This window comes from Urocampus carinirostris, chromosome 8, assembly GCF_059441175.1.
Source record: "Urocampus carinirostris isolate Australia breed hairy pipefish chromosome 8, RoL_Ucar_1.0, whole genome shotgun sequence".
In the NCBI taxonomy this organism is placed as follows: Eukaryota; Metazoa; Chordata; class Actinopteri; order Syngnathiformes; family Syngnathidae; genus Urocampus; species Urocampus carinirostris.
Window position 1 is genome coordinate 42,423,384 of NC_142356.1, and position 26,359 is coordinate 42,449,742.

The window sequence follows — 26,359 nt, forward strand, 5'->3', positions numbered from 1 at the left end:
CAAATACTTATTTGCAGCCATATTAAGCAAATAAATCACTAAAAAAATCAGGCATTGTGATTTCTGTATCTTTCTTTTTAGTTTATCTCTCTCACATTGGACATGCACCTACGATGAAAATTTCAGACCCCTCCATGATTTCTAAGTGGGAGAAATAGCAATATAACAGTGCGTTCAAATAATTATTTTATTCACTGTATGTCTGCATTTGTAAATATGTGTGTGTGTGTGTGTGTGTGTGTGTGTGTGTGTGTGTGTGTGTGTGTGTACATGTATATGTATGCTTGTGTTTTTGTGTGTATATATGTATGTATATTTATGTCTATGTATGTATATATGTATATATATATATATATATATATATATATATATATTTATACATATGTGTATCCATACGTTAATGTGTGTGTGTGTGTGTGTGTGTGTGTGTGTGTGTGTGTGTGTGTATACATACACTATCCATAGTTAGTTATTATTATCATTTCTACTTAAGTCCCTCTCTTTGTTATTTTTTTATTGTATTTTTTTCTTCTCCCCTGGGTGGTATGAATGTGTGGCTGAATGTGTTGTTTAGGTGGGAAATATCATACTTACAAAATTTTTATTCAATAGAGACCCCTATGTTTACGGTCTCCTTCAATTTTCTGTACCACCATTAAAGAAAACATTTAAAAAATATATTTGAAAATAATGAAATGTGGCACTATGACAAAAAGTTGTTGAGGGAGGGGGGGAACTATACTTGCGCTAGGCACTGTATTACCAACAAAAGTGTCAACAACACCAAGACGGTAATTTATTAAAAAAAAGAAGATATCATTAGCTAACGCGTAATTGCAGGTTGTTGTAAAGAGATAGTAATCAGTGTTTTTATCAAGTTGTATCAAGCCCCGGCACACAGGTTGAGAAACACTGAATTAAGGTACCACAAAAAACCTGATAATTACTGTACAAAATTTACAGTACTGCCGAGTTGCAAAGTCTTTACGAAGCACGCTTCATTCTAAACTGAATGAGGGGAAAATCATTGTGGGAAGTAGTTCAGCCAATAGCATATCTGTATTTCTCAGGATATGGCAGAACAGCATTTTGTATGACATTGCCAGTTTCCAACAGGCATGTTAGAGACATAACATGTCTTACTGAAATGATTGGGAAATACATTTTTGATTGTCATGTAGTGTGTGAAATCCTTTAAGAGGGTCCGAAAAGCATCTTATTCCACATTGTGAAGTGAAAATGTCATTCAGCCATAACTTCAGCCAAGAACTTACAATGTCGTAAAACTAAGCAGAGTCAGCCCTGGTTAGTACTTGGATGGAAGCCCGCCTGGGGATAACAGGTACTGTAAATAGGTCATTTGACGCACCCTGTGCTGCGACAGCATTGACTCATCCGTAGCCCCCCCGTACAGTTGTTGAATATATTAATTTCCCTAAGGGTACCAAATAAAATTGAATATCCTGGTGGTTAACTGTATTTGAGAACAGCGTTGTTCGTTATTACAAAATGAGTTAACAATCCACCTCGTGGCTCAATCCTTCTGACAATCTGTACATTTCCAGCGTGGTACATTGTGTTCCATCTGAATCATTTTTGGAAAAAAAACCCGAATTTTGACGGGGTCGCTAGCGTTTCATCCCACCGGCCGTCTTAACATTTTAAGGTAATGCTCCAATTGCCACGTTGACTGAGCGCCTAGAATGTTTGCATTTGAAATGCTCCTATACTCACACTTACCGTAAACCATCCGAGACCACGCAGGTGTCTGCTGCGACGACAGACGCTAGCATATGTGCTAGCATGCGTGTATGCAAAATTTACGTTGTCCAATGCTTGGGGTTGACACTGGGGGTAAGTCAATGTTATTTAAATTAAAGTTTAAGAGAATAAATAAATGGCCGTTCATATTTGCGTCTCGTAATCCGGGTTTAGGGGCCGGTCACACAGACATTTGCGGCTGAATCACGGCCAGAAATTTCTGCCTGTGAGGCGGACGCTATTGGACGCTTTGAGATCGCCATACAGACGAGATACAGCAGTGCTTAACAGGCAGTCGGAAATTCGCGCGCGGGTGGCAGCGCGAAAAAGTTTTGCGCTGTTCAATTCTTCAGAGCGCGGCCGTGAAGCAGACACTGTCGGGCGCTGTTGGACGTTTTGAGACCGCCATATAGACGAGATACAGCAGTGCTTTACTCGCGGTCGGAAATTCACACGCGGTTGGCCGCGCGAAAAAGTTTTGAGCTGCTCAAAAGTTTGAGCACGTGTTAAACCGCGTGCCGCACACGTGGTCAACACGAGGTAATGACGCGGAAATGACGCGGAACGACGTGCTCTGGCCGCGGCCAGGGCGTGGTTACACATGGGTAGGACGGGAAATTTCAGCGGGTAATCGTGGGTGGAGCATGGTAATAGCATGTTCTGCCCCTGTATCGCGGTGTTATTACGTGAAATTAGCGTGTTACGCGTGTGACGGTCAAACGCCTTTCTCCGCGTATATACAGCGCAATTTGCCGAGCACACGTCAGTTGTGCTCGAGACGTCAAGGGGGTGAACATGGATCCCCGTCAGCGTAGTGACCTCGTCTTAATCCATTTTCTTTTCTTGACATTTCTTTTCAAGATAATAAAATAAAAATGATGCCATAGCTTGAAATCTTGATCTTCACGGGACTGTGTCTTGAGCGGTTATGATTTCTACAGCCAGGTGTTATCCGAGAAATGCATCCCTGCCGAGATTTGCATCCCCTCGCTACTACAACCACTTTTACCTCGTTTTATCTCACTTTTAGGGAATGTAATGGCGAACATATAACCAAAACCACTTCGTCTTGCATTTGTTGGGAATGTAATACAACTTAAACCATTCCGTCTTTGTTTTTGTTGTGAATGTAATCGAACGGTAAATCCTCCCCCCCTCGCGTGAACGCGCATTCTGCTGCGCTTCCAACAAAAGTGATCGTATTCTATATAAAACGCTTATTAAAACAATAAAGCGAGCTAATTATAACAATTGGGAGATCCTAGTCTATATAACGCGTTTATTTAAACAATAAAGTGCGATCGTATTCTACAAAATGTGTTTGTTAACGTGGATGAAAAAGTCAAAAGCGATCGCAGCAGAATGCGCGTTCATGCGAGGGGGTGGCGGGGTGGGGGTGTTGCGTAGGAGTCGGATTTGGGCACAACACCGGCTCGGGAGCTTTTATACCCGTGGTCCACACGAGAAAATGACGCAGACATGACGTGATGAGGAAGCGGAACAGTCGCCGGCGTCTGTTTTGCGGGCATACCACCGATGAACAGCGGGTTGGCCAATTTTGCGCATTTTCCATCACGGGCAAACGGCTGTGTGACCGGCCCCTTACGTCACTAGTTTTGCTCTGTCATGCTTTAGCTAGATTCTTACTCCGTGAGCCAGTTGCTTTTGTTAGCTACAAATGCTAACACAATATTATTAAGGTTAAAATTGTAGAAAATCAAAAATGTCTGTTATTATCAGAGACCTGTAATTTTGTTTGCATCACTCGTCTGGCTCTGTCTTTCTTGCTTCTTCCAACAGTCACTAGTTGGTAGTCACTAAGGCAATTTTATTAAAGGTGGCATGCGCCATTTGAAGTGTCCTTAAAGGGACAGTGTGTAATATTCAGTGTTGTGCACTTTATTTGAAAAACTAATTAGTAACAGTTACCTACAACTTCTTTTATAGAGTAACTGAGTTAGTAATAATAATAATAATAATAATAATAATTTCCTTTGTATTGTCATTCTTTGTAACAATGTACACAGAACGAAATGTCGATACACCTGACCCGTTGTAGCGAGCTGATGCAGCCGCAGCCAACAGAGGGCGCCGCCATTTTACCAATTAGGTATGACTCGGCCGAGGCGCGAACCAGCTATCGTCAAAGTAACTTGTTACCAGGGAAAGTAACTATTTTCGTTACTTTAAAAAAAAGTTGTTGTATTTCACAAAATTCAAAATTTTCTTGGCAGTATTCAAGTAATTTGAATAGGGAACCAACAGGTATTTGTGTTATGGAACCTTGTAATATTTATTGCACCTCGAGGGCAACAGATTTATCCTACATTTGAAGTGCAAAAAAATAAACAGTGAACATTACAAAAAATAACAACCCGCAATAAAGGAGTGTAATGAATACAAGCTAACTCAAATGGTCCGTTGTAGAGATGGGAAATCTGACTCTTTTTGGAAAACCGACTTTTTCGGCTTGGCTCACTAAAAAGAGCCGGCTCTTTCGATTCCCAAATGGCTCATCAGGTTGATTGTGTTGTTTAATTGATATACAGTATTTCCATTTATTATTTATTATTATGAATGCCTTAGAAAGGGGAAAATGAAGCAAAAGGAAGACTTAAACGTTATCTGAAAAAGCTGGGGGAAACATAAATTAAAATATGGATATATATATATAAAGAAAAAGATAAAATAGAAAACAATTCGACCCTTTTTTATGCTCAAATTCAAAGTCAACAGCACAAAATCCCTGAAAAAAATGCATTTTGACCAATCACAAGAAAAAAAATTACGTCTCGAAAATAACCTGCTCTCGATTGGTGGGTAGCCGGCTCCCACTTTCAAGAGACGCCTCGTGGATCAGTTTCGTTCACGGACGACACGAGTCGGTTGCCTCATTCACCAATTTGCCTTTTCTTTTGTCCCATTAGCAAATACTTTAGTCGTAATTGCTATGTAACTACAGTATATGGTAGTCCCTATTTTTATAATGATGTCAAAATCCCAAAAGACAAACTCACAGGAGAGTAAAAAACCACGCTGCTGAAAACAGCTTTAGCTGTGCGGGACACACCGCCGTTGGCGTTCTGTTGCCAAAGCAATGCACCACTTTTGACTGTCAGCAACGATATTGGCGTTGTAACGGCGGATAAAGTAGTGCTCATCCAACAGTCTATGTTCATTTTTAGACATTTAATGATGAAAAGCCACATCACAAATTTTAAACACCCAGAAGCTCTAGAAAAGCACCGACAAATATTTGATTGGGTGAGAGGTAGGAATGGGCGGAGCTATACACAAGGCGCACACACTCCTTCTCCTCGCCTTGCGCTGTCTACACTGAAGGTAAATACGTTAGTGTTCTCGTTTGTAGTATTTTGTGCCATTTTAGTGAAATAACTTTGTTGGCACCTTGTTTTAAAACCATATTTTAGGACAAAAATGTCAGTTGAAATGAGCCCCAACACTTAAGTAACTGCAGGAGGGTGACTAATTCAAAGTGGTATATTAATATTTATATTGGGACACAGGCTCTGACATTATTATGTTTTAATAGATTTTTATCAAATCATCAAACATCACACAGGGAAACCTAATGTGCTGAAGAAATACAATTTTTCTCTAGAATGAGATTGGCGGTTTTGTTGATTTTTGTCTTAAAATGTATGGTGTGTCTCTCTGTCTAAAAAAAAACAAACCAAAATATTTGTGCTTTTATGCCTCTTTGGGTCAAACAGGTTCTCGACCCCTGTTAGAGCATATTGCTTTTTAAAAATAAAATAACGACAAACTTTTGTCTCCCTTCCAATAATTTTATTCAATTTGAAACGTCATTTAAAAAACAAAACAAAACAAAAACGCGTAAACAGCAACTGTTTACTTAAACTGCCATCTTTGACGTTTGCATTTGCCTCGAATACTTAAAACTGGTGGGAATTGGAAACGGGACAGTCCTGACTTTTACCTTTCTCGAAAGCAGCATTATAATAACATAAAAGCCACAAAATATAGGTAATTTTATTTAAGAAATATAAAAATGTATGCTATTTTAAATAAAAACTATAAAACAAACGCACATATTGAAAATGTCACGCACGAGTGGACCACCCCACCCTGGTCCCGCCCTGGCCCCGCCCCTCGAAACCGACCCCACGGAGAAAACAGAGCGCGGATCATGTGACAGCAGAAGTCTCTCCACGACGCACCAAAGACGCAAGCTGACACGCAGTTAGCGGCTTGACTTCCTTTTTTCGTGTAATTTCGTGGAAATTGTTGAACTCTGCCGTCCGAAGCCGACTGAACCGGACTGGTTTGGTCTCATGATAGAGACGCCGAACCAAGGAAATTTAGGACCCCAGTGGAGGAACTACGTACTCGTCCAGCAAGCAGACTGATCCCGCTCCATCAGAGAAGTGAGTCGGGACATTATTTAAGGTTTTTATTTTAACTCAAAATTAAAAGTAATTTTTTAATGCTAATTTACACAATTAAAAAGGGTCCACTGTTAATAAAGTTATTATTTTATTTTGAAAAACTCACAAAAATATCTTAATTTAGACAAAACTCAATTTTTAAATCATTTTAAATACTTGGTAAGTAAGGAGTTGCTGGTTCAACTCCTCTCGTCTTGTATAAAAACAATAAACAATGTAATGGTAAATGGTCTGCATTTATATAGCGCTTTTCAAGTCAATGAAGACCTCCCAAAGCGCTTTACAATGTGCTTCACATTGATGTAATTTTTCTGTTGGGTTGCCTGGGTTTATGTACCTAACCTGCCTACTTTTGTTTGAGCGATTGTTGCACATTGTCTGTAGCTCCTATAAACTTAATTTCCCCCTGAGATTTTATCTGCAACCTCAGTGGAAATGTTCAAATTTAAGCTTAAAACACACTTCTACATACGAATAACCTATATTTTATGTTGATAAAATGTATATTATTTGCCCTCATGTAGGTTTTAGATGAGGGGATGATGTCATAATAGTCTGTAGTTTTCAATCGTCTTTGATCTGTGCAGCCCTTAGAGACTCTTTGTGATTAAGGGCTATACAAATAAACATGACTTGAATTGACTTGACCCATTCACACACACACTCACACACCAATAGCAGCCATGCAATGCGCCGACCTGCTTATTGGGGGCATTAGGGATTCAGTGTCTTGCCCAAGGACAATTCGACATATACAAATTCTATTGCTTGTCATTGATTAAAACGTAAGTATGGATGTACATTGTTTACAATGATTTTAGACTTGGCACTCCATGATAAACATGTAATAAAAGACTTAAAAAACAAAAATGAGATGGCAACTTTGGATGGATAGGTCATATCTACATGATATTGGTTGTAGAGTGGCCTAAATTTAATGTACATAAGAGAATAGTGTAATGAAATAAGCAGCAAGTGAGTACAGTTAAACTTTGCTATAACACAGTTCACATTTCACTGTTCTTTTGATTTCACTGCTTTGCATTGTGTTCTGCATTCTCAGTCTTGAGGATTTCAGTTTACATTGATGATTGAAATTAGTTTTTGACAGTACAGTAGTTATTTAAAAAAATGTGTATGTAAGGGCAGCACGGTGGTGGCGTGTGCGGCACAGTCTAAGGTCTTGGCAACCTCCCTTGTGGGTTCAAATCCAGCTACCCGACTTCCTGTGCGGAGTTTGTATGTTCTCCCCGTGCTTGCGTGGGTTTCCTCCGGGCACTCCGGTTTCCTCCCACATTCCAAAGATATGCATTTCAGGTGGATTGGCCGGTTCAAATTGTCCCTAGGTGTGAATGAGCGAGCGAGTTGTCTGTCCCTGTGTGCCCTGCGATTGGCTGGCAACCAGTTCAGGGTGTCCCCTGCCCACTACCCGAAGATAGCTGGAATGGGCTCCAGCACCCCCGCAACCCTACTGAGGATAAGCGGTGCAGCTAATGAGATGAGAAGTTTCAAGTTTTGTTTATTTGAAAAGAGACGAGTATGCCCCATAAACTCTTGTCATATTCTATAACATTTTAGCCAAGGCTAATTCTTCATGTCTGTATACAGTACTTTTATTATGTATTTAAACACATGTGTGAGCCAGTAAAAGGGTTTGTTCTTTGCTTTCTTTGTATAATACAGTATTTATTTGTATACCAAATGTAAAAATATGAATACTTCAAGGATTTCACCTCTTTTTGTAACGTAACCTCAGCGATTACAATATCTCCATACTGCACTTTGTTTTTTTTCCGGCTCCAAACGTACATTTTGTTATTATTTTTTGGGGTCCTGTATGGCTTTTTCACCATTCTCGTTAGCCAACTTCTTAACACAACCATATTTTATATTATTTTATATTTTCAGACTAAATCCAGGCAAGACCTCAATTGAGAGTTTGTGTCAGTTGAGTAATTTAAAATGCATCTCAGTCAAAAACAAGACCAAATTTCAGGTTTTATTCCTTGCAGCACGAAAAACGTGTTATTATGTCAAGTGAATATGACCCCAAAAGCCGCTCACTTCCAGCTGGGGTGACAGGTGTGAGTCACACCTGATGTACACCCTCCTTCGTGGGAAGGATGTAGGGGTACTACATCCTTTCCACGAAGCCTGTCCCCATGTCTCTCCCTTGCGTTTCCTGTGCTTTGTTTCAAGGCTGAGGCTTACGTCACACATTCCTCTTGGCATATGAAGCCTTCATCCTGTTTAGAAGCCAGCAAGCTCAAAAGAGTGAGGAGAGAGATAGGACGCGAGGGGGCTTGATAATTGGGACGAGGCAACCTCCTTTTGTTTGATTATCATAATCTGTAGAGGTAAGATCGAGCCTAAAAAAATCCAACCCGACCCAGGCCAGCTGGTATTAACTTGATTTGGAGGACCGAGCCCAAAGCAAACCCAAAATTTCACATCTGTTTTGCGAGCACTCGGGATGAAGATAGGTGATTTATGATAACAAATTAAAGCCTGTCTTTGGTAACAAAATCTAGGTTAAACAAGATTGTATAAACTAGGCGTGTCCAAACTTTTCAGAAAGCGGGACAGTTTTGGTAAGCTGAAAATGTGTGAGGGCTGTCTATTCAGAGTGGCATTCTTTGAACAGTCCTTATTAAATTTACCCTCTGTGAAAGGTTTGCAATGCTTAGCCATCAGTGTCGCGACCTTTCAAATCGCCTTTTTAGCATTTTCATTCAACTTGCAGGGTCTCGTGAAAAAGTGCTGCCGTTAAAACAGCTTCAACTTGCGTCACCCTTTCACAGCGTTTGTATCCAGTTAGCTTGTAGTATTTAGCATGTTTTATCTGGCAGTGCTTTTTGATATTATATTCATTCAAAACAACCAGTTTCTTGGCAAATCAGGAGACACAGTTGTTTTGGGTTTTTGTGAAAAAATACTATTTCCACTTGTCCTGGAAGCAGCGGCCCTCACAATCAACTTTCCTTGTTTTTTTTTTACCCGTTCGCCATAGGATTTTTTTTTTGAAACACATTTATTTTATACAGCAGCCATTATTACTGGTGGGCCACATATTATTAATTCTATGACGTAGGCCATAGGCCTGTAAACTTTTTGATCAAGGGCCGTAATTGGCCCCTGGGCCCAACTTTGGATATGCCTGACCTAAGGGAAAGTTCTGCTTGAAATGCGTCCTTTCATAAAAAGCCGTTTTTCTGAGAAGCTTTCTTGGAAATAAGAATTTTCAAAACACTCAGCACTGTTCAACTGTCGTTTACCAAACAGTGGCATAAGCTAAAAAGGGTTGATGCTTTCTTTTGGTATGTATGTAGCTAAAAAACAATTTTTTTTTGTAGGCCGTTCAAAATTGAGTCTAAAAGGCAAAAATTGTCTGGCACCTGCATATCCCATTTGAGAGAAACGTATGGAATTAAATGAGTTAATAACCTAGTTCATATATTTGTTGTTGCAGCCTCGTTTCACATTTTAGGCCCGACCCGGACCAAAGATCCAGTCGTACTCGGGCCTGGGCTTAAGATCTTACCTCCAATACTCAATCCTTGCTGAACATTGATGAAGCGTTGAAAAAAGTTATTTATTTTTTGGACACTAGTTTGTCACAAGGGATAGTACACAGAACCCCACCCACCGGCCTCCATGTACCCCCCCTGCACCTCCTGAATCAACACGCCGATGTTATCTGCTGGAACAAACTGCGTAAGAGCGCACACAGGCTGCTCAAAGTGCACGTCTTGTGGAACGAAAGAGCTAAAGATTAAACTGGCCGCAGAATATTTGGTTGTCTCGGCTGAAAAAGCCAAGGAAGCGAGCAGACGGGGCCGTAAAACGAAACGCTGTTACACAACCCCCGGATCTGTCTTGTCCCACCCCCTGCAACACCCCCCACCCCGTCCTCAAGTTTGAGATTCATTGACGTTTTGTCCTACTTGCTTCCTAGTTTCTTTTCAATCGTTTAGGTCAGGGTGTGTGTTCTCTGTTTATCTTCTATTCCCCTATTATTGAGGTAAGGGAGTAGTAATGGAATTTGTTTTCTCTTTCTAGAGAACTGGCTCTTTCAGATAACTGAAAAGAGCTGTCTTTCTGATACCAAAATTATTTTTTCTCGGATTTTGTTTTTAATGATATGAGGGATGGGGGGCACCAGGCAGTACTTGCCCAAGACACACCACAGGAAATGGTGCACCAACGACCCTAGTCGACAAGGGATCCAACTAACAAACAAACCATTACCGTTACAATGAAAAATTATGCTCCGAGCTAATTGGTTTTTCAAAATGTAATATGCTATTATATTGTGATAGTCTTTATTGTTTCAATATGCAGGAAACTTTGACCTAATTAAACTTTTTAATTTTAAACAACACATATAGTTGAGACAGAGTGAGAAAGAATATAGAGTGGGACCTCGCTACTTCGCGGTTCGACGTTCGCGGATTCAGAGCTTCGCGGTCTGTAATGGTTAAAAAAAAAAGAAAAAAATTATTATTATTAATTTTTTTTTTTTGAAGGGGCGTCGCTGCTTCGCAGATTTTCACTTTTTGCGGGTTTTTTCGGCAGAACGTCAGCGGACGCGGGATAAGGCGGCCAGCTGGATGGGACGTGGGAGGGGGGGGGTCGACGGAGGTCACTCCCGGGCTGCGCGACGGAGCGAGTTTGGCGGACGCGGCGTCACCCTAATAAGGGTAAGCGGTGCAGATAATGAGATGAGAATTTTTTTTTTTTTTTTTTTTTGAAAGTGCGCCGCTACTTCGCGGATTTTCACTTATCGCGGGTGGTTTTGGTCCCCAATAACCGCTATAACCGAGGTCTTACTGTATACATAGAGAGAGTGAGCGAGACATAGAGCGAGAGAAACTGACAGAAAAAGTGGTAGAAATAGAAAGAGAAAAAAAAGAAACAAATACAGAATAATAGAGAAAAAGTGAGAAAGAATAATAGAAGTTGAGATCAAGAGACTAATAGAGATGGAGGAGAAGAAAAACAGAGAAGGAGAAAGATAGAGAAGGGAGACAGAAAGAAAGTGAAAAAGCCAAATAGAGTTAAGGAGAGAGAAAGCCAGATAAAGAAAAATGGAAAGAAATGACAGAGAGAGAGAGAGAGAGACGGAAAGAAGAAATGAAATAGAGAAAAAAAGTGACAGAGAGAGTGCGTTTCCCCCCCACTTTCTAGAGGCAGCTTAGAGCCATTTTGTTCATGAACGACACATCACTCACTATAAGGGAGGTGAAGTGTTTTTTAAGGGGGGGTTAGACAGGAAACCACAGGCCCCCAGCAGCAGCCCCCTCCCCTTGTTCACTTCTTTTTGCGGTTTCATTCTCTTCTTTATAGCTCCCCCTTCTTCCCCTTTCCCTTCCCGAACCCATCACGCCGTGTGGAAATAATAACAGAGCCAAGGCTTCCGTCGTTCTCTGGAAACCTTCACCTCTTTGCGAGGCACACGTCTTTGAGTGTGTGTTTTTGATGACAGGTTTGGACCCATCTCTCCGTAATGATGGGCCCCGATGTGTCTGACTCCTAAGAGACCCTTGTTCCTGCAAGAGGGGCCCCATACTGTGTGAGTCAGAGACTGCGAAGGGTCATGTAGCGGCTCGTAAGGGAGGCGTTCATAAGGATGACGGGGAAGGAGCTCATATATGGATGTTGTGCTCATTTGTTGGAGTTATCTTTTAAAGGGACAGTGTATAATATTTAGTGCCTCTTGGTGGTACAAACATTTTTAATTTAGTAAAAAAAATTGATTTGAATATTAGGCAAGAAAACCTGAACGATCATACCAATGTGAATTTCCCTTCGGGGATGAATAAAGTATCTATCTATCTATCTATGTTAATTTTTATTTTAAAAGCAAATTATAGGTTGAGATATTTGTATTTTTTTAGTGGACCCCCTACATAAAGTCACCGCCATGTTTGTCTGGCAACTTGCTGCTACGCTGCGCTATGTGGCACTGGTTTTTCATCAGACAATACAGTGGTCAAAGTGGTCAAATATTATTCCATGGGGCTTTGAAACAAAGGCAGATGTACAGTTCAAAATCTATATACATTTGTTATTTAAAGCAGGGGTCACCAACCTTTTTGAAGTTGAGAGCTACTTTGTGTTACCTATTGGCTCAAAGGACTACCATTTTGATATACATTTCTAAACTAGCTGATGTTATTACTATGTTGTTTCTATTTTATTACCTGGTTGTAATTATTGAAAGGGAAGTCAACCACAAAAACATAATGTTAGTTATCACAATAAACTATAACTGATGAGCTATTTTCAGAACCTGCCCATGGACTATTCAAGTGTTATATATATATATAAATTTAGCTCATATAAATTATTTTTTTATTTTGCAATATTTTCATCAGGATTTTTCCTCTTGTGAAACATGGGGGAAAAGCTATAAATAAAAATGTATTCATTTTTTTGGTCATAAAATACCAGAAGATAGCATAAAATCCGAAAAAGCGTTCGTTTTTAAAAAAAATAATGTAAATTTTTTAAATTTACGATTTACAAATGAAGCTACCTCTTGCTTTGTCATAACAGTTATGGAAATCACATTATTGCACTCTCTTCTGTTTTTCAGTACAGTAGTCCCTTGTTTTTCCCAGGGGCTGCATTTAAAAAATGTCCTGCAATAGTCAAAACCCACTAAGTCCAAACTTTTTATATATTGATTTATCTATTTATTAAATACTCAAGAACAAACTCAATTTACAGGCTCGAGTATTTGTTTAACAGATAAAAGTACTGTGCCTTATACAGTGGAACCTCGGTTTTCGAACGCCTCTCAGTTCGAACAAATCGGTTCTCGACCAAGAATTTCGAGAAATTCTTGCTTCGCTTTTCGTTCAAAAAATCGGAGTTTGAACGCCGGTACGCTAGGGTGCGATGCTGAGCGGCGTACGGGTGTAGATTGCCCCCACCCCTCGTGAAGAACTGTTATGACGTGCGCGCGCACTTCTTTTTGCTTTAGCTTTAGATATCGGTGTTTTAGTCCCTAATTATGCCTCCGAAGAAGGTCGGTGCAAGCAGCAAAGTTGCTACAGGTGAAAAAAGAAGGGTAGTGCGTACAACTATTGCATTTAAGAAAGAAAAAAATAGCAAAATATGAAGAAGGTGTGCGAGTTTCCCTTCTTTCGAGCGAATAGAGCATGGCTTCTGCAGACCTTCACAAAGGTAAGAAATCCTATTCATAATTCTTTTCTTTATCCTTTAACCGCTCACCACTTTTTGCCGAGACCCGGGTGCTAAATGAAGTGTAAACGACCTGATTTCTTTAGTTGTACACGTTCATGTTAGCGTAATCTTTGGTACGGAAGATTACGCTAACGCGAACGTACGATTAGCCTGGGTTAGCTTCATGTTAACTTTCATGGTAAACGTTCAGGGTGTTGTAACAGATTAAAACGATTTTACATTACTTTTAATGGGAAAAACGATTTTCGGTGATCGACCAAATCGGTTTTCGAACAGGGTTCTGGAACGGATTATGGTCGAGAACCGAGGTTCCACTGTACATGTTTTTCTTTTTTTACAAATAACTTTTGTACTATGAAATGAAATGAAATGAAAATGAAATGATCTGCATTTTATATAGCGCTTTTCAAGTCAATGACTTCTCAAAGCGCTTTACAATGTGCTCCACATTTCCCAATAGCGGCCTTGCAGCCATGTAAGGCGCTAACCTGCTTATTGGGGGTGTTAGGGGTTCAGTGTCTTACCCAAGGACACTTCGACATGTAACACAGAAGAGCCGGGATTCGAACTGGGATCCCTTGATCCCAAGACGAGCGCTCTACCTCCTGAGCTACTAGAGAATTTAAATTTTAAAATAAATTTTGCCAGCTGTATTGATGAAGGACACGATTTACTTTACATGATATTCCTGTTTTTCCGCCCATCGGTCCTGTTTAGCCATCTTTAGCAGCCAGCTAGCCTGCTGTGTCCATTTGTCTATTCCTGGCTGGGCTAGCCCCCTGTTGTCCCCCTGTTTTCCCCATCTTGGCTGCAAGCCATTTGTTGTACCATTGCTGCACTCACCTGCGACACATTGCCTAGGCATTCTCTACAAAAATGACCAAAACTTGGCTTAAAACACTTGTAACCCATTCAACTAATTAACACATAAACCAAAATGGTGACTGGCTTGCTAGGGTGCTGGTGATCTTCACACAACATCACAGCTCAGGAAGTCAAAGATGAGACAGGCTGTCTTCAAAATGCATTACCTCGGAAAATAATTAGAATATGCCGATGAAATATATATAAATATATTATGCCAAAAACATGTACTAGTTCCTCACGTTTTCATGTTTCAGAATTTGGTCTTCCCTTTAAGGGTAACAGGCCCGATTGGGGAACGGTTCAAATTGGAATGAGCTTAGAGTGGAAACGAGTAAAAGTATGCGCAGAAATGTGAGTTGCGGCGTGTGTCTTGGACAAAACCGTCGTCTGGAGGTTTGCGCGCTCTCTGGTGATCTCATCATCTCCAGCACGAGCCTGTCGAGTCCACATGTTATAATTTAAGCCTTTAGTGATTTAATGTGAGTATTTTGTTGAGCAAGCATAAAAACGATCTGTGTGGTTGTGTGCGCCCAACAACTTTGTGTGGTTAAGTCAGTAGCTCGCGCCTCCAAGCCACAATATTTTCCCCCCTCGGTCATGTTGTTTTTTTATCATTCATGGGGCGAAAGAAAAGGATAAATAGGAAGCTATGAGGGCCGTCCGGTCCCGTAAAAACGATACTTGGGCCAAAGCGGGAGGAGTCTCTGCAGTCTGAGCACACAGTAGCTCCACTGACCTAAAAGGACAATATTTGCCGACCGCACTCAGCATCCACGCTTGATGAGTGCGCAGGTAGGCTACTTTTATTGACAAAGTAGGTGCAGTGCACACGGGCGCCTCGGAAAAAATTGTTGCACAATTTCCCATCAGTTCAATTTGAGCTGATACCCGAAAAAGCAGTTCTGTATGGTACATTGCGAAAAAGTATGTCAAATAACAAAAATCTTTAAAAAAAAAAAAAGGAAAGCACAAATAAAAAGGACTTTAACAATAACAGAAATGCAATAAATCTGTTTCATTTTATTTAGGGGTCAGTGAGGCATTCGCTTATGGAAGAGATAATAATGTCATGATTATTTGTATAGCCCTTAATCACAAGAAGTCACAAAGAGCTGTACAGACAATACATAGACATCATCTTCATGAAATACAGGTAATAACAGAGTGTCCGGTTGACAGCAACCTGAAGTCAATGTCATTCATAAACCATTGATTATAAGTGTGTTTTAAGCCTAGATTTACACACTTTATGTGCATATCTTATCTCAGTGGGAAAAGCATTCCGCAGCACTGGCACCCGAACCTGCAGATTTCCTGGCTCTTAGATTCACTAGTAGATCAGCGTTTTCTGAGCAAAGGCTATGAGCAGGAACATAGGGAGGAATTAAATCTGGAATATTAAGGGTCAAGCCCATGCATAGTTTTGTACAATACTAACAAACCCTTAATATCTTAAACAGACAGGCAGCCAGGGTTGGTCAGCCGGGGTAATGTGATAAAAGTGATTTAATACCTCCATTAAAAGTGAGCGGAAAAAAATGAACAGTGCACTAACTAGATTAGAGAGGTGAGAACGATCATTACGGTAATTAGCAGCTATGATGCACTTCAAATACTTTTTAAACAAGTGCTATTTGGGTCATTGCTGTTATCCCGTGCCATTTGAGTCACAGCGACATAATAATAATATAATAATAATTTCCTTTGTATTGTCATTCTTTGTAACAATTTACACAGAACGAAATGTCGATGCACCTGACCCGTTGTAGCGAGCCGATGCAGCCGCAGCCAACAGAGGGCGCCGCCATTTTACCAATTAGGTATGACTCGGCCGAGGCGCGAACCAGCGACCTCCCAGTCTCAAAGCGGGCACATTACCATCTAAAATGGTATAGTTTATGTAAAACTGGCTTATACTTATTTTTAAAAGATTTTCTTGTTTGCTTAACTGCCCTCTACCATAAGACACACTGTTATGTATGCATGATAAATTACTTTTAAATAAATTATTCTGATTATAGTACAAGTACAAGCAAACGGTAGCCTTGTAAACACTGCGTAGGTCGGAAATAAAAACGGGCACTCATTGCAAACAATCGTTGGGCATGTGATCCAAGTAATTTATTAGATACATTTAGTTATTCATGCATTTTTATTTTTTTTAGGCAAAGCAAGTATTATCGACTTGATAGCAACAATCATAAACGTTTAATATATCTTACTTAATATGAAGTGTGCGCTGCAAACCCAAGTATTTTTGATGAGTGCCTCAGGCCAATAGAGGACGAAATACTGCAAACAAGGATACTATCGTATTTACCTTCGGTGCAGACGGCGCTGGAGAGACGTGTGCTGTGGGCATAGCTCTGCCCACCTCTACCGCTTATCCAATCGAATTGCTCTGTGTGCTTGAGTGGCTTTTTTTTTGGGGTGTTTGCTGCTTGTTCTGTGGGTTTTTATCATAAAGTGCCTCAGCAATGATTCCTCAGCAAAACAGTCTATTGGTGTGACACCGTGACTGTAATGGGGAGTGTGCTCTACATCTACCTGACTAAACCATTTTTTATATTAGTGCTACATCAACTATGCGCGTACTGTACTAGACCTCGCGTTTATCATAATTAGAATGCTAGAGATGAAAGTTGCATGTTTAGAATTTAATCTCTGAGCCATGTGTATTCATGAAAAGAGCCATATAGTCATAGGTTCGCGACACCTGTTATAAAACTTAAATTTACGATTACTAACGGGTTTTTTTCTCTGGTAGCAGCTACGACAACTTTCTTTTACTCTGACTTCTGACCAGCGCAATTATTCTTTTGCTCCCAGCTTCAATTGTGATGTTACACAGGCTATGAAAGGGTCTATAAGTCTAAATTGGAAAAAGTAGAGTGATTTGATTTAAAAAAAAAAAAATACAAAGTTATCAATTCCCTTAAAAATGGACACTTTTACAAATGTTGTTGATCCCCCCCAAACAACATGGAAAAATAATGCAAACACGCATGTAAAAAAAACATTGTTGACATGGTGAAACTCTTTTCTCATTGAGGAAATCACACAAATGCAGATAGTGGTTGGACAGTCATATTGATTGAATCCCACCAACTTTTCTGGGCCGCCCAACATCTGTTTGTGCTCTCTGATTAGCAAGCACAATAGAATAACTTCTTGACCTCTGGTTGAACCACAACGCAATGCAAAAACGCGCACTTGCACACACACAAAGCGACCACACCTGACTGCTGCCTCTTTCTTTTTGCACCATGGGTGAGGCCACTCTCACGTTTACACCCATCCTGATTTGCCGGGGAAAAATCTGCTAAATCCTATTGGTGCATCTGTGCCTGTACCGCTGTGTTCCTGCCCGTTTGTTAATAATTAAAGGCTAACTTTTCTGCAGACTGAGGACTTTGATCCCAAAGCTTCAATTCATGACCTGAATGCTCAAACAAAAATGTGCATACTTATTAAGGAACGGTCATTATGCTTACACCTGCGCTTACAAATACCCTCCGGATACAAAAATAATCCGGGGATTGCAAGGTGAAATTGCCCTGTGGCGGGGGATTAATATTTATGTTAATTAGTTTATCAGTTCCAAACCAATAGTAACCAAGGTAAAAACATTAAAATTGTATTCACATATTAAACATTAGGAACAAAATACTATATAATAGGTACTACTTATATATAGTATACTTGTGTAGTATACATGTGTACATGTGTATACATGTATATATAGTAAAATAGATAAACATATGTGTTATATAACATAATAAATACACATTAAAAGGAAAAAATAAATTATTTTTACATTTAGTGTGATGTGACTTGAGTTGGTGCAGTGGAGTTAGTGGGTTGATACAGAGGGTGCAGGAGATGATTTTCATACCCTTAAAATACTTTGTTGCTGTGATTGCTTCCTTATTCTTATTAATTGTTCTGATCATAGATACGGCCATATTCCTAAGTGAGGATTATTTATTCGTATTTCATTATTGTGCCTTGCCCTGCCTTTAGAACAGGGTTCACCAACCTTTTTCAAGCTACTTTTTGTTTCTAAAAGGGCACCCACTTTGATATGCATTTCTAAATTGGCAACTTAGCTAGATGGGTTATCATGTAATTACGATGTTATTACCAGATAATTATTAGAATTGGGGTTGAATAGATCACAAAAAAAAATATTACTAGAAAATCACAATGACCCTGGACTGGTGAATTGTTTTCATAACAGGTCCACCTCAACTGTACCCTGGGGGCAGCCTGATGCCGGGGGCACCATGATGGAGACCCCTGCTCTAAAATCACTGCAAGATTTGGGACCCATATCTAATTAGTACGGTACTACAATAAAGTACAGTATAGCTGACTATCAAAGTGTTTACGAAGAACACAAGATTCTGAACTAAATTAGGAGGGAAAAGGGCATACTGGGAGGGAGTTTAGCCAATATAATTTCAGCATCTTTATTATGCTGTGACCACACCAATAGTAAATCAGCATCTTGTATGACGTTGACCAATAGCAGACAGGCATCTTATACTTTTTATACCACCTATGATATCCCGAACGAGCTACAAAGGGATCCGGGACCTCCGTGGTCAACCACTCATCCTCCGAAGCGACAAAGGCGCCGTAAAGACAGAAGGCAGAAGAGGGGTTGTCGTGCGGGGAAGTGTGTGAAGCGTGCGAAGCCGAAGGAGCAAGAAGGACATGAAGATGTGTCTAATTCCACCATTATTTCTTCACCGGTCTTGCCGGTCAACCGACGCCTGAAACTCAACGCACCCGAACGGCGACATCTTGTGACGATCTCTACAAAGAATTCAGCTAAGTTAAACGATTCATCAAAGCTAAAATTTGGTCTTTTAAATATTAGATCGCTTGCTCCGAAAGCTTTACTTGTTGATAATATTATTCGTGATTACAAACTTAACTTGATTGGTCTATGTGAAACTTGGTTGAGACCGGATGAGTTTTTACCGCTAAATGAGGCTTCTCCTCAAGACTACTTGAGCAGCCATGTAGCACGCCCTTTGAAGAAAAAAAACGCTCAAATTTACTCCTCGTACCTCTAATAATTACAAGGCGTTCGAGGTTCTTGTTATGCGGTCCTCTCTATTGTCAATTTATGTAGTAACTATTTATCGCGCACCAGGGCCATACACAGCTTTCTTAGACGAATTCGCTGAACTTTTGTCTGAACTAGTAACTTATGCAGACAAAATTATAATTATGGGGGACTTTAACATTCATATGAACTCCCCACTCAGTTCTCTTACTGTTGCGTTTCGGTCTCTAATTGATACATTTGGTTTTAATCAACTGGTGGATTTGCCAACTCATAAAGTTGGAAACACGCTAGGTTTGGTTCTGACTCGAGGAGTTTCAACCTCAAACATGACTGTGTTAATGTGTACTACCGTTATCTCTGATCATTATTTAGTTGTATTCGAGGTGCTAGCTAAATGGAGTACTAAAAAAGCTGAAGGATTTAGCGGACGCAATATAAGCACTGGCACAGTTTCTGAGCTCTCCGATCTTCTTTCAGGAGCAGTTGCATCCTTTCCTTCATACAAAGGCTCTATCGACTCACTCATGAATGAGTTTAATGCTACCCTGGCTAGTGTCCTGGATTCAGTAGCGCCCATACGGCTTAAATCACGACCTAAAAGACGCACACCTTGGTTTACTGATGAAACTAGATCCCTTAAACAAGAATGCAGGAAATCTGAAAGAAAATGGCGCGCTACCAAGCTTGAGGTTTTCCATCAAACCTGGTGTGACAACTTGTTAGAGTATAAAGCGGCCCTTGCCTCTGCAAAATCAGCCTACCTTTCGAAGGTGATTGCGTCACAAAAGAACAATCCCAAAATCCTTTTCGACACTGTGGAATCGCTTACAAGGCAACAGATTATTCCAGATAGTTCCACCCATTCAGCCCATAACTTAATGGTCTTCTTTAATAAGAAGATTCAATGCATACAGGAAGAAATTGCTAAAGACAGTATTAATACAACACATACTAAAGGGCTGAAATCTATAAATGCACGACATGGTGGCTGTACAGTTTTAGTGAACTGTCACTCGATAATCTTAAACAGGTGGTGAATACGGCCAAACCAACAACTTGCCTGTTCGACCCGCTTCCAGCTTCGCTTATTAAAGGTCTTTTTGGGGTCCTTGGACCTTCCGTTCTAAATATTATGAACATATATCTCTCCTCAGGTGTAGTTCCAGCGGCTTTTAAGTACGCTGTTATTAAACCTACACTGAAACGACCCAACCTTGATCCAGAAAGCTTATGTAATTATAGTCCTGTGTTAAACCTACCGTTTCTTTCTAAAGTACTTGAAAAGTAGTGGCACAGCAGCTGAATGATTTCATATCCGAGAACAATCTTTTTGAATCAATGCAATCAGGATTCAGGGCTAACCACTCTACTGAGACAGCTCTGATTAAGGTAACCAATGATCTCCTACTGGCAATGGACTCTGGTCCTTCATCACTTTTGCTGCTGCTGGACCTTTGTGCTGCTTTTGACACAGTGGACCATAATATCTTACTAGAACGGTTGGAAAAATGGATTGGTCTCTCAGGAACCGTCTTCTCATGGTTCAGATCCTACCTCTCAGATAGGACGCACTGTGTTAAATATGGTGAAATGACATCTGAGCCCTTTAGTGTTACCTGTGGTGTTCCGCAGGGTTCAGTGCTTGGCCCCCTTCTTTTCAGCATTTACATGCTTCCATTAGGTGATATTATTCGCAAGTATAATATCAGTTTCCACTGCTACGCAGATGACACTCAACTTAACTTCCATTGGAAGAATCTGCCACACTAAATTGTGGAAATTTGGAGGCCTGCCTCACTGAGATAAAAGAGTGGATGTCACTCAATTTCTTGCGTCTTAACTCTGAAAAGACCAAAATGTTAGTTATTGGTCCATCTAAATGCCGTGACTTATTCTCAAAAACTGCTGTGAACATTGACAAATGTCACATCACACAGAGTGACTCAGTTAAAAATGTAGGTGTCATATTTGACCCCGATCTGTCCTTTCAAACACATGTGAAGAAAATTACTAGAACCGCTTTCTTCCATCTTCGCAACATTGCTAAAATTCGTCCTATGCTGTCTCAGTCGGATGCGGAGATTATAATTCACGTGTTTGTTACCCCCCTTCTCGATTACTGTAATGCACTACTCTCCGGTCTCACGAAGTCCAGAATCTAGAGTCTTCAGCTGGTACAACTAGGACAAAAAAGTTTGATCACATCACGCCGATTTTGGCTAACCTGCATTGGCTCCCTGTTAGCCTAAGATGTGATTTCAAGGTTCTCTTAGTATTATACAAAATCATACATGGACTTGCTCCCTCATATCTTTCAGATCTGATTTACCCCTATGTTCCGGTCTGAAGCCTTCGTTTTGAGAGCGCCGGTCTTCTGGTGATCCCAAGAGCCAAGAAGTGTTCCGCTGGTTCGAGAGCGTTCTCCATCCGGGCACCGGTGCTGTGGAATGCTCTTCCCCCCGAGATCCGATCTGCAACCTCAGTGGAAATGTTTAAATCTAAGCTTAAAACACACTTCTACTCTATAGCATATGAATAACCTATACTTTTCGTGGACAATATCTCTGTATTATTTGTGATTGCAACATCCTTTGCTGTCTGGTCATCCTGAAAGGGGAATGCCACATGTGCGGTCCCTTCTCAAGGTTTCTTCATTTTCCTCATGTTGAGGTCTTTGAGTTTTTCCTTGCCTTCATGTTGGTTCCAGATCAGGGGATGGTGTAATAATAGTTTGAAAAAATAGTCTGTGTAATAACCTGTGAAGCCCTTTGAGACTCTTTTTGATTAAGGGCTATACAAATAAAAATGACTTGACTTGACTTATAGAGGGTTGAATCACGTAACTTGCAGTCATACTTACAAATACCTTAAAGTTTGATTTTTCTACGTCATTGGGAATGCAAACATTTGTTGTTGTCATATGTTGGGCAAAATACCTTAACAAAGGGTTGAAAAAACATCTTATTGCACATTAGAATGTGAAAACATCATTCAACAAGGCAGAATGGTGCTTTGTTTTAAACTCAAATATTTTCCACAGAAAACTAAGGTGTAGTATTCATTTATAATGCAATACTGCAGTGTTCATGGCTAATTATAAAGTGATATCTTAAACCTTGCTTTTTGAACTTAAGTGAATCTTTAGAAATTGACTCAACGTTGTGTTTTGTGCTTTACAGGATTTCACCCGTTGCAGCCATGCTGATGTATGATTACCCTCTGAAGACAGACATGGAGACGGTAAGAGAGACAGGGTGCCTGTGTGTGTGTCTTAAGCCCATTTTTAAGATTTCATTATTGTTATAGGTACCAGTAGTCCTAATTGGGATATTTTTGCACATTTGATGTACAGTCGTATGCAAAAGTTCGGGCACCCCTGATCATTTTCAAGATTTTCCTTTATTAATCATTGGTTGTTCGCATCAGCAATTACAGTTAAATATATCATATAGCAGATAAACACAGTGATATCTGAGAAGTGAAATTAAGTTCATAGGATTTACAGAAAGTGTGCAATAAATACCTAAACAAAAGTAGGCAGGTGCATACATTTGGGCACCCTTGTTGTTTTATTGATTTAAATACCTTTAGCACTAATCATTGTAACACAAACTTTGTGTGGTAAGCTCATTAACCCTTGGCCTACATACACAGGTGAAGCCAACCATGAGAAAGGGTATTTAAGGCGGCCAGTTACAAGTTGTTCTCCTCTTTACATCTTCTCTGAAGAGTGGCAACAAGGGAGCCTCAGAACAACTGTCAGATGACCTGAAAACAAAGATTGTTCAACATCAGGGTTTAGGGGAAGGATACAAAAAGCTAGCTCAGAGATTTCAGCTGTCAATTTCCACTGTGAGGAACATAGAAAGGAAATGGAATTTCACAGGCACAGTTCTAGTTAAGGCCTGAAGGGTCAGGCCAAGAAAAATCTCAGATAAGCAGAGGCGAAGGATGGTGATTATAGTCAAACTCAACCCACATACCAGCTCGGAACACCTACAACATGATCTTGCTGCAGATGGTCTCACTGCGCATCGTTCAACTATTCAGCACACTTTGCACAAGGAAATGCTGTATGGGAGAGTAATGCGGCAAGAGCCTTTTCTGCGCACATGCCACAAACAGAGTTGCTTGAGGTATGCTAAAGCACATTTGGACAAGCCAGCTTCATTTTAGAATAAGGTGCTGTGGACTGAGTTATTTGGACATAACAAGGAGCGGTATGGATGGTGGAAGAAGAACACAGCATTCCAAGACAAACACTTGCTAACCACAGTAAAATTTGGTGGTGGTTCCATCATGCTGTGGGGCTGTGTGGCCAGTGCAGGTGCTGGCAATCTTGACAAAGTTGAAGGTTGTATGGATTCCAGTTAGTATTAGCAGATTCTTGCGAACAATGTTCTAGAATCAGTGACAAAGCTGAAGTTGCGCCAGGCCTGGATACTTAAACAAGACAACAACCCCAAACACTGCTCAAATACTACTAATCTGACTGAAGCGGAGATGTTTTGTAAAGAAGAATGGTCAAAAATAACTTCAACCAGACTCCAGACCCTCATTGGAAGCAATAGAAAGCGTTTAGAGGCTGTTATTTCTGCAAAAGGAGGATCTACTAAATATTGATGTAATTTTTCTGTTGGGGTGCCCAAATTTATGCACTGGCCTACTTTTGTTTAAGCAATTATTCCACATTTTCTGTAAATCCTATGAACTTCATTTCACTTCTCAGATGTCACTGTGTTTGTCTGCCATTTGATATATTCAACTGAAATTGCTGATCCGAACAACCAATGATTTATAAAGGAAAATCTTGAAAATTATCAGGGGTGCCCAAACTTATGCATACGACTGTATCTAGAACAGACACAGCACGTCGGGCTTTCTTATCTGCTTTGTTGAACAAAATTAGTAAATATATAAGGGTAATAAAAATCCTACAAATAATAATGTTTCACTTTTTGCTGAAATCCTCTGTTAAAATTAACATAATATATCTTTGTCCTGATGTTGTCAAACCACGGCCAGTGTGCCATTTTTGGCATATACATTTTTATTTGAGTGTTTCAAGTCCAATTGAAAGAAATGAAATGGTCTATTTTAAACAAGTTCAAAATACTCACCATTCACCAACACTACTGCTTTTTACCCGTAACCCGAGTTGCTACCGCTTAAGAGCTACCTCCTTTTTCAAATTTATACAACAAACAAAAATTGTCTTTTTGTGTGAATAAACAGCTCCACGATCAAATTAGATTTCGGTTTTGGTAATAGTTTGCCACTTGTTTTTTTAAACAAGCCCGTGTTGTTGTTTCTATTTTAACAGATATAGAGTAAAAATAGAGTGCACAATAAATTCTACCATTTTTTAATGTCGAAAGTTCGCCATGTATGAATCTGTTGATATCTGAATGTATATCTATTCCTAAATCAATACAAGAGAAAGTAGATAAACCTACATTATCTTTTTTCCTCATGCTTTACCGAGGTATTGTATCAAGACTTTGTATCGGCAGTTTTTTATTTTTGCAATTTGTCCTCATGCCAAAATTTAAACCCAATCCCCTCAAGTATAAAAGTTTGCCCTTTGAGACCTTGTTTCTAGGGTTGAGATAAGGTTGTAATGCTTAAAGTTAGGGTAAGGAAATGCATTGTCAATGGAGCGTCTCAACCTGGGAAAAAAAAAACATAATTGTGTTTATGTGTCTTCACATCATGCCCAAGCATGTTTCCAATGCCATGCAGTCGCCTCCACATCGCGACCAACGCTCTTGCTACGTGTTTAGACAGCCCGGTTCCTACATTCCGACTTTTCCTGGACAAACAGGCTGCGATAAAGCGGACATTCCCATACAATGGAAATGTCGGCCTCAATACCACGTTTTAATCAACACTTTCCCCGGAAAAGCCACGCTGACATTTCTTGGCTGTGGATGGTGGAAACTTGTTTTGGCCAGGGGAAATGTTCAACTCTGCTCTTTTGTTCTCTATTCTGCTGAATACTGCGGTGAGCCATTTGAGAAACACGTCAGCTATGTCAGGATGCTCTACCTGGACTTCAGCCCTGCGTTCAATACCATCATCCCGGTGATGCTGGTGGAGAGAGTTTGTCAGCTTGGGCTCTTCTCCTTCCTTTGACACTGGATAATGGACTTTTTCTCCAACCGCCCGCAGGCTGTGAATCTCGGCCACCATGTCTTTTCCACCCTGATGCTGAGCACTGGTTCCCAGATGTATGCTTTTCACCCTGTGTACCTTGGACTGCGCACCATCCCATCCAACGAACACATCAGTGAAGTTTGCTGACGAGACCACCTTGGTCATATTCGTCTCTGATGGGGATGGGGAAGCGACTGACAGGAAGGAGGTGGAGACACTGACGTTGTGTTAAAAAAAATAAACTAATACTAAACTCCACAAAATCCAAGTCATATCAACATCAAGGGGGACTGCGAGGAAAGGGTCCACCTCTTCAGATTAATGTGCGTGCACATCCCTTAAGACCTCTTCTAGTCTGTCAAAACAAGGGCTGTGGTTGGGAAGCACCAGCAGCGACTCCACTTACTAAGGGTTATCAGGAGGAACAATCTGAAACAGAAGCTGCTGGTGTCCTTCAAAGCCACAGTAGAGAGCATTCTGGCATATGACCTCATGATGTGGTATGCTGTGAGCACGGCAGCAGACAGGAAAAACATATAGAGAGTAATCCACACAGCCAGAAAATCATTAGTTGCTCTCTGCCCAGTCTGAAGACCATTGCCCCCTTGCGGTATAAGGGACTTTTTTCACCCCGAGTACCACCTCTTTGACTTGTTGCCCTCTTGTAGACACTACAGGTCCCTTGAGACAAGGACAAACAGGCTCAAAGACAATTTCTTCCCCAGGGCCATCACCACGCTAAAGCACTCAAAAGTACTATTGTTATTATGTACTGTCATTCCATTGCACTAGTATTATAACTTGGACCAGTTTCAAAGTACTACATTATAAATATATATACACACACACACAC

At 40.3% G+C, this 26,359-nt stretch overlaps 1 protein-coding gene across 2 annotated transcripts in view; it reads left to right on the forward strand.

Moving 5' to 3' along the window:
* The first annotated feature begins 5,947 nt into the window (after positions 1-5,947).
* Positions 5,948-26,359, forward strand: part of klf3 (Kruppel like factor 3 (basic)) — a 37,939-nt gene continuing 17,527 nt past the window's right edge. For both annotated transcript variants that reach the window (XM_088342770.1, XM_088342771.1), the window contains exons 1-2: positions 5,948-6,170; positions 22,530-22,590. In XM_088342770.1, the coding sequence (XP_088198896.1) occupies positions 22,549-22,590 (42 nt within the window). In that variant the 5' untranslated portion in view covers positions 5,948-6,170; positions 22,530-22,548. The remainder of the gene's footprint in view (positions 6,171-22,529; positions 22,591-26,359) is intronic.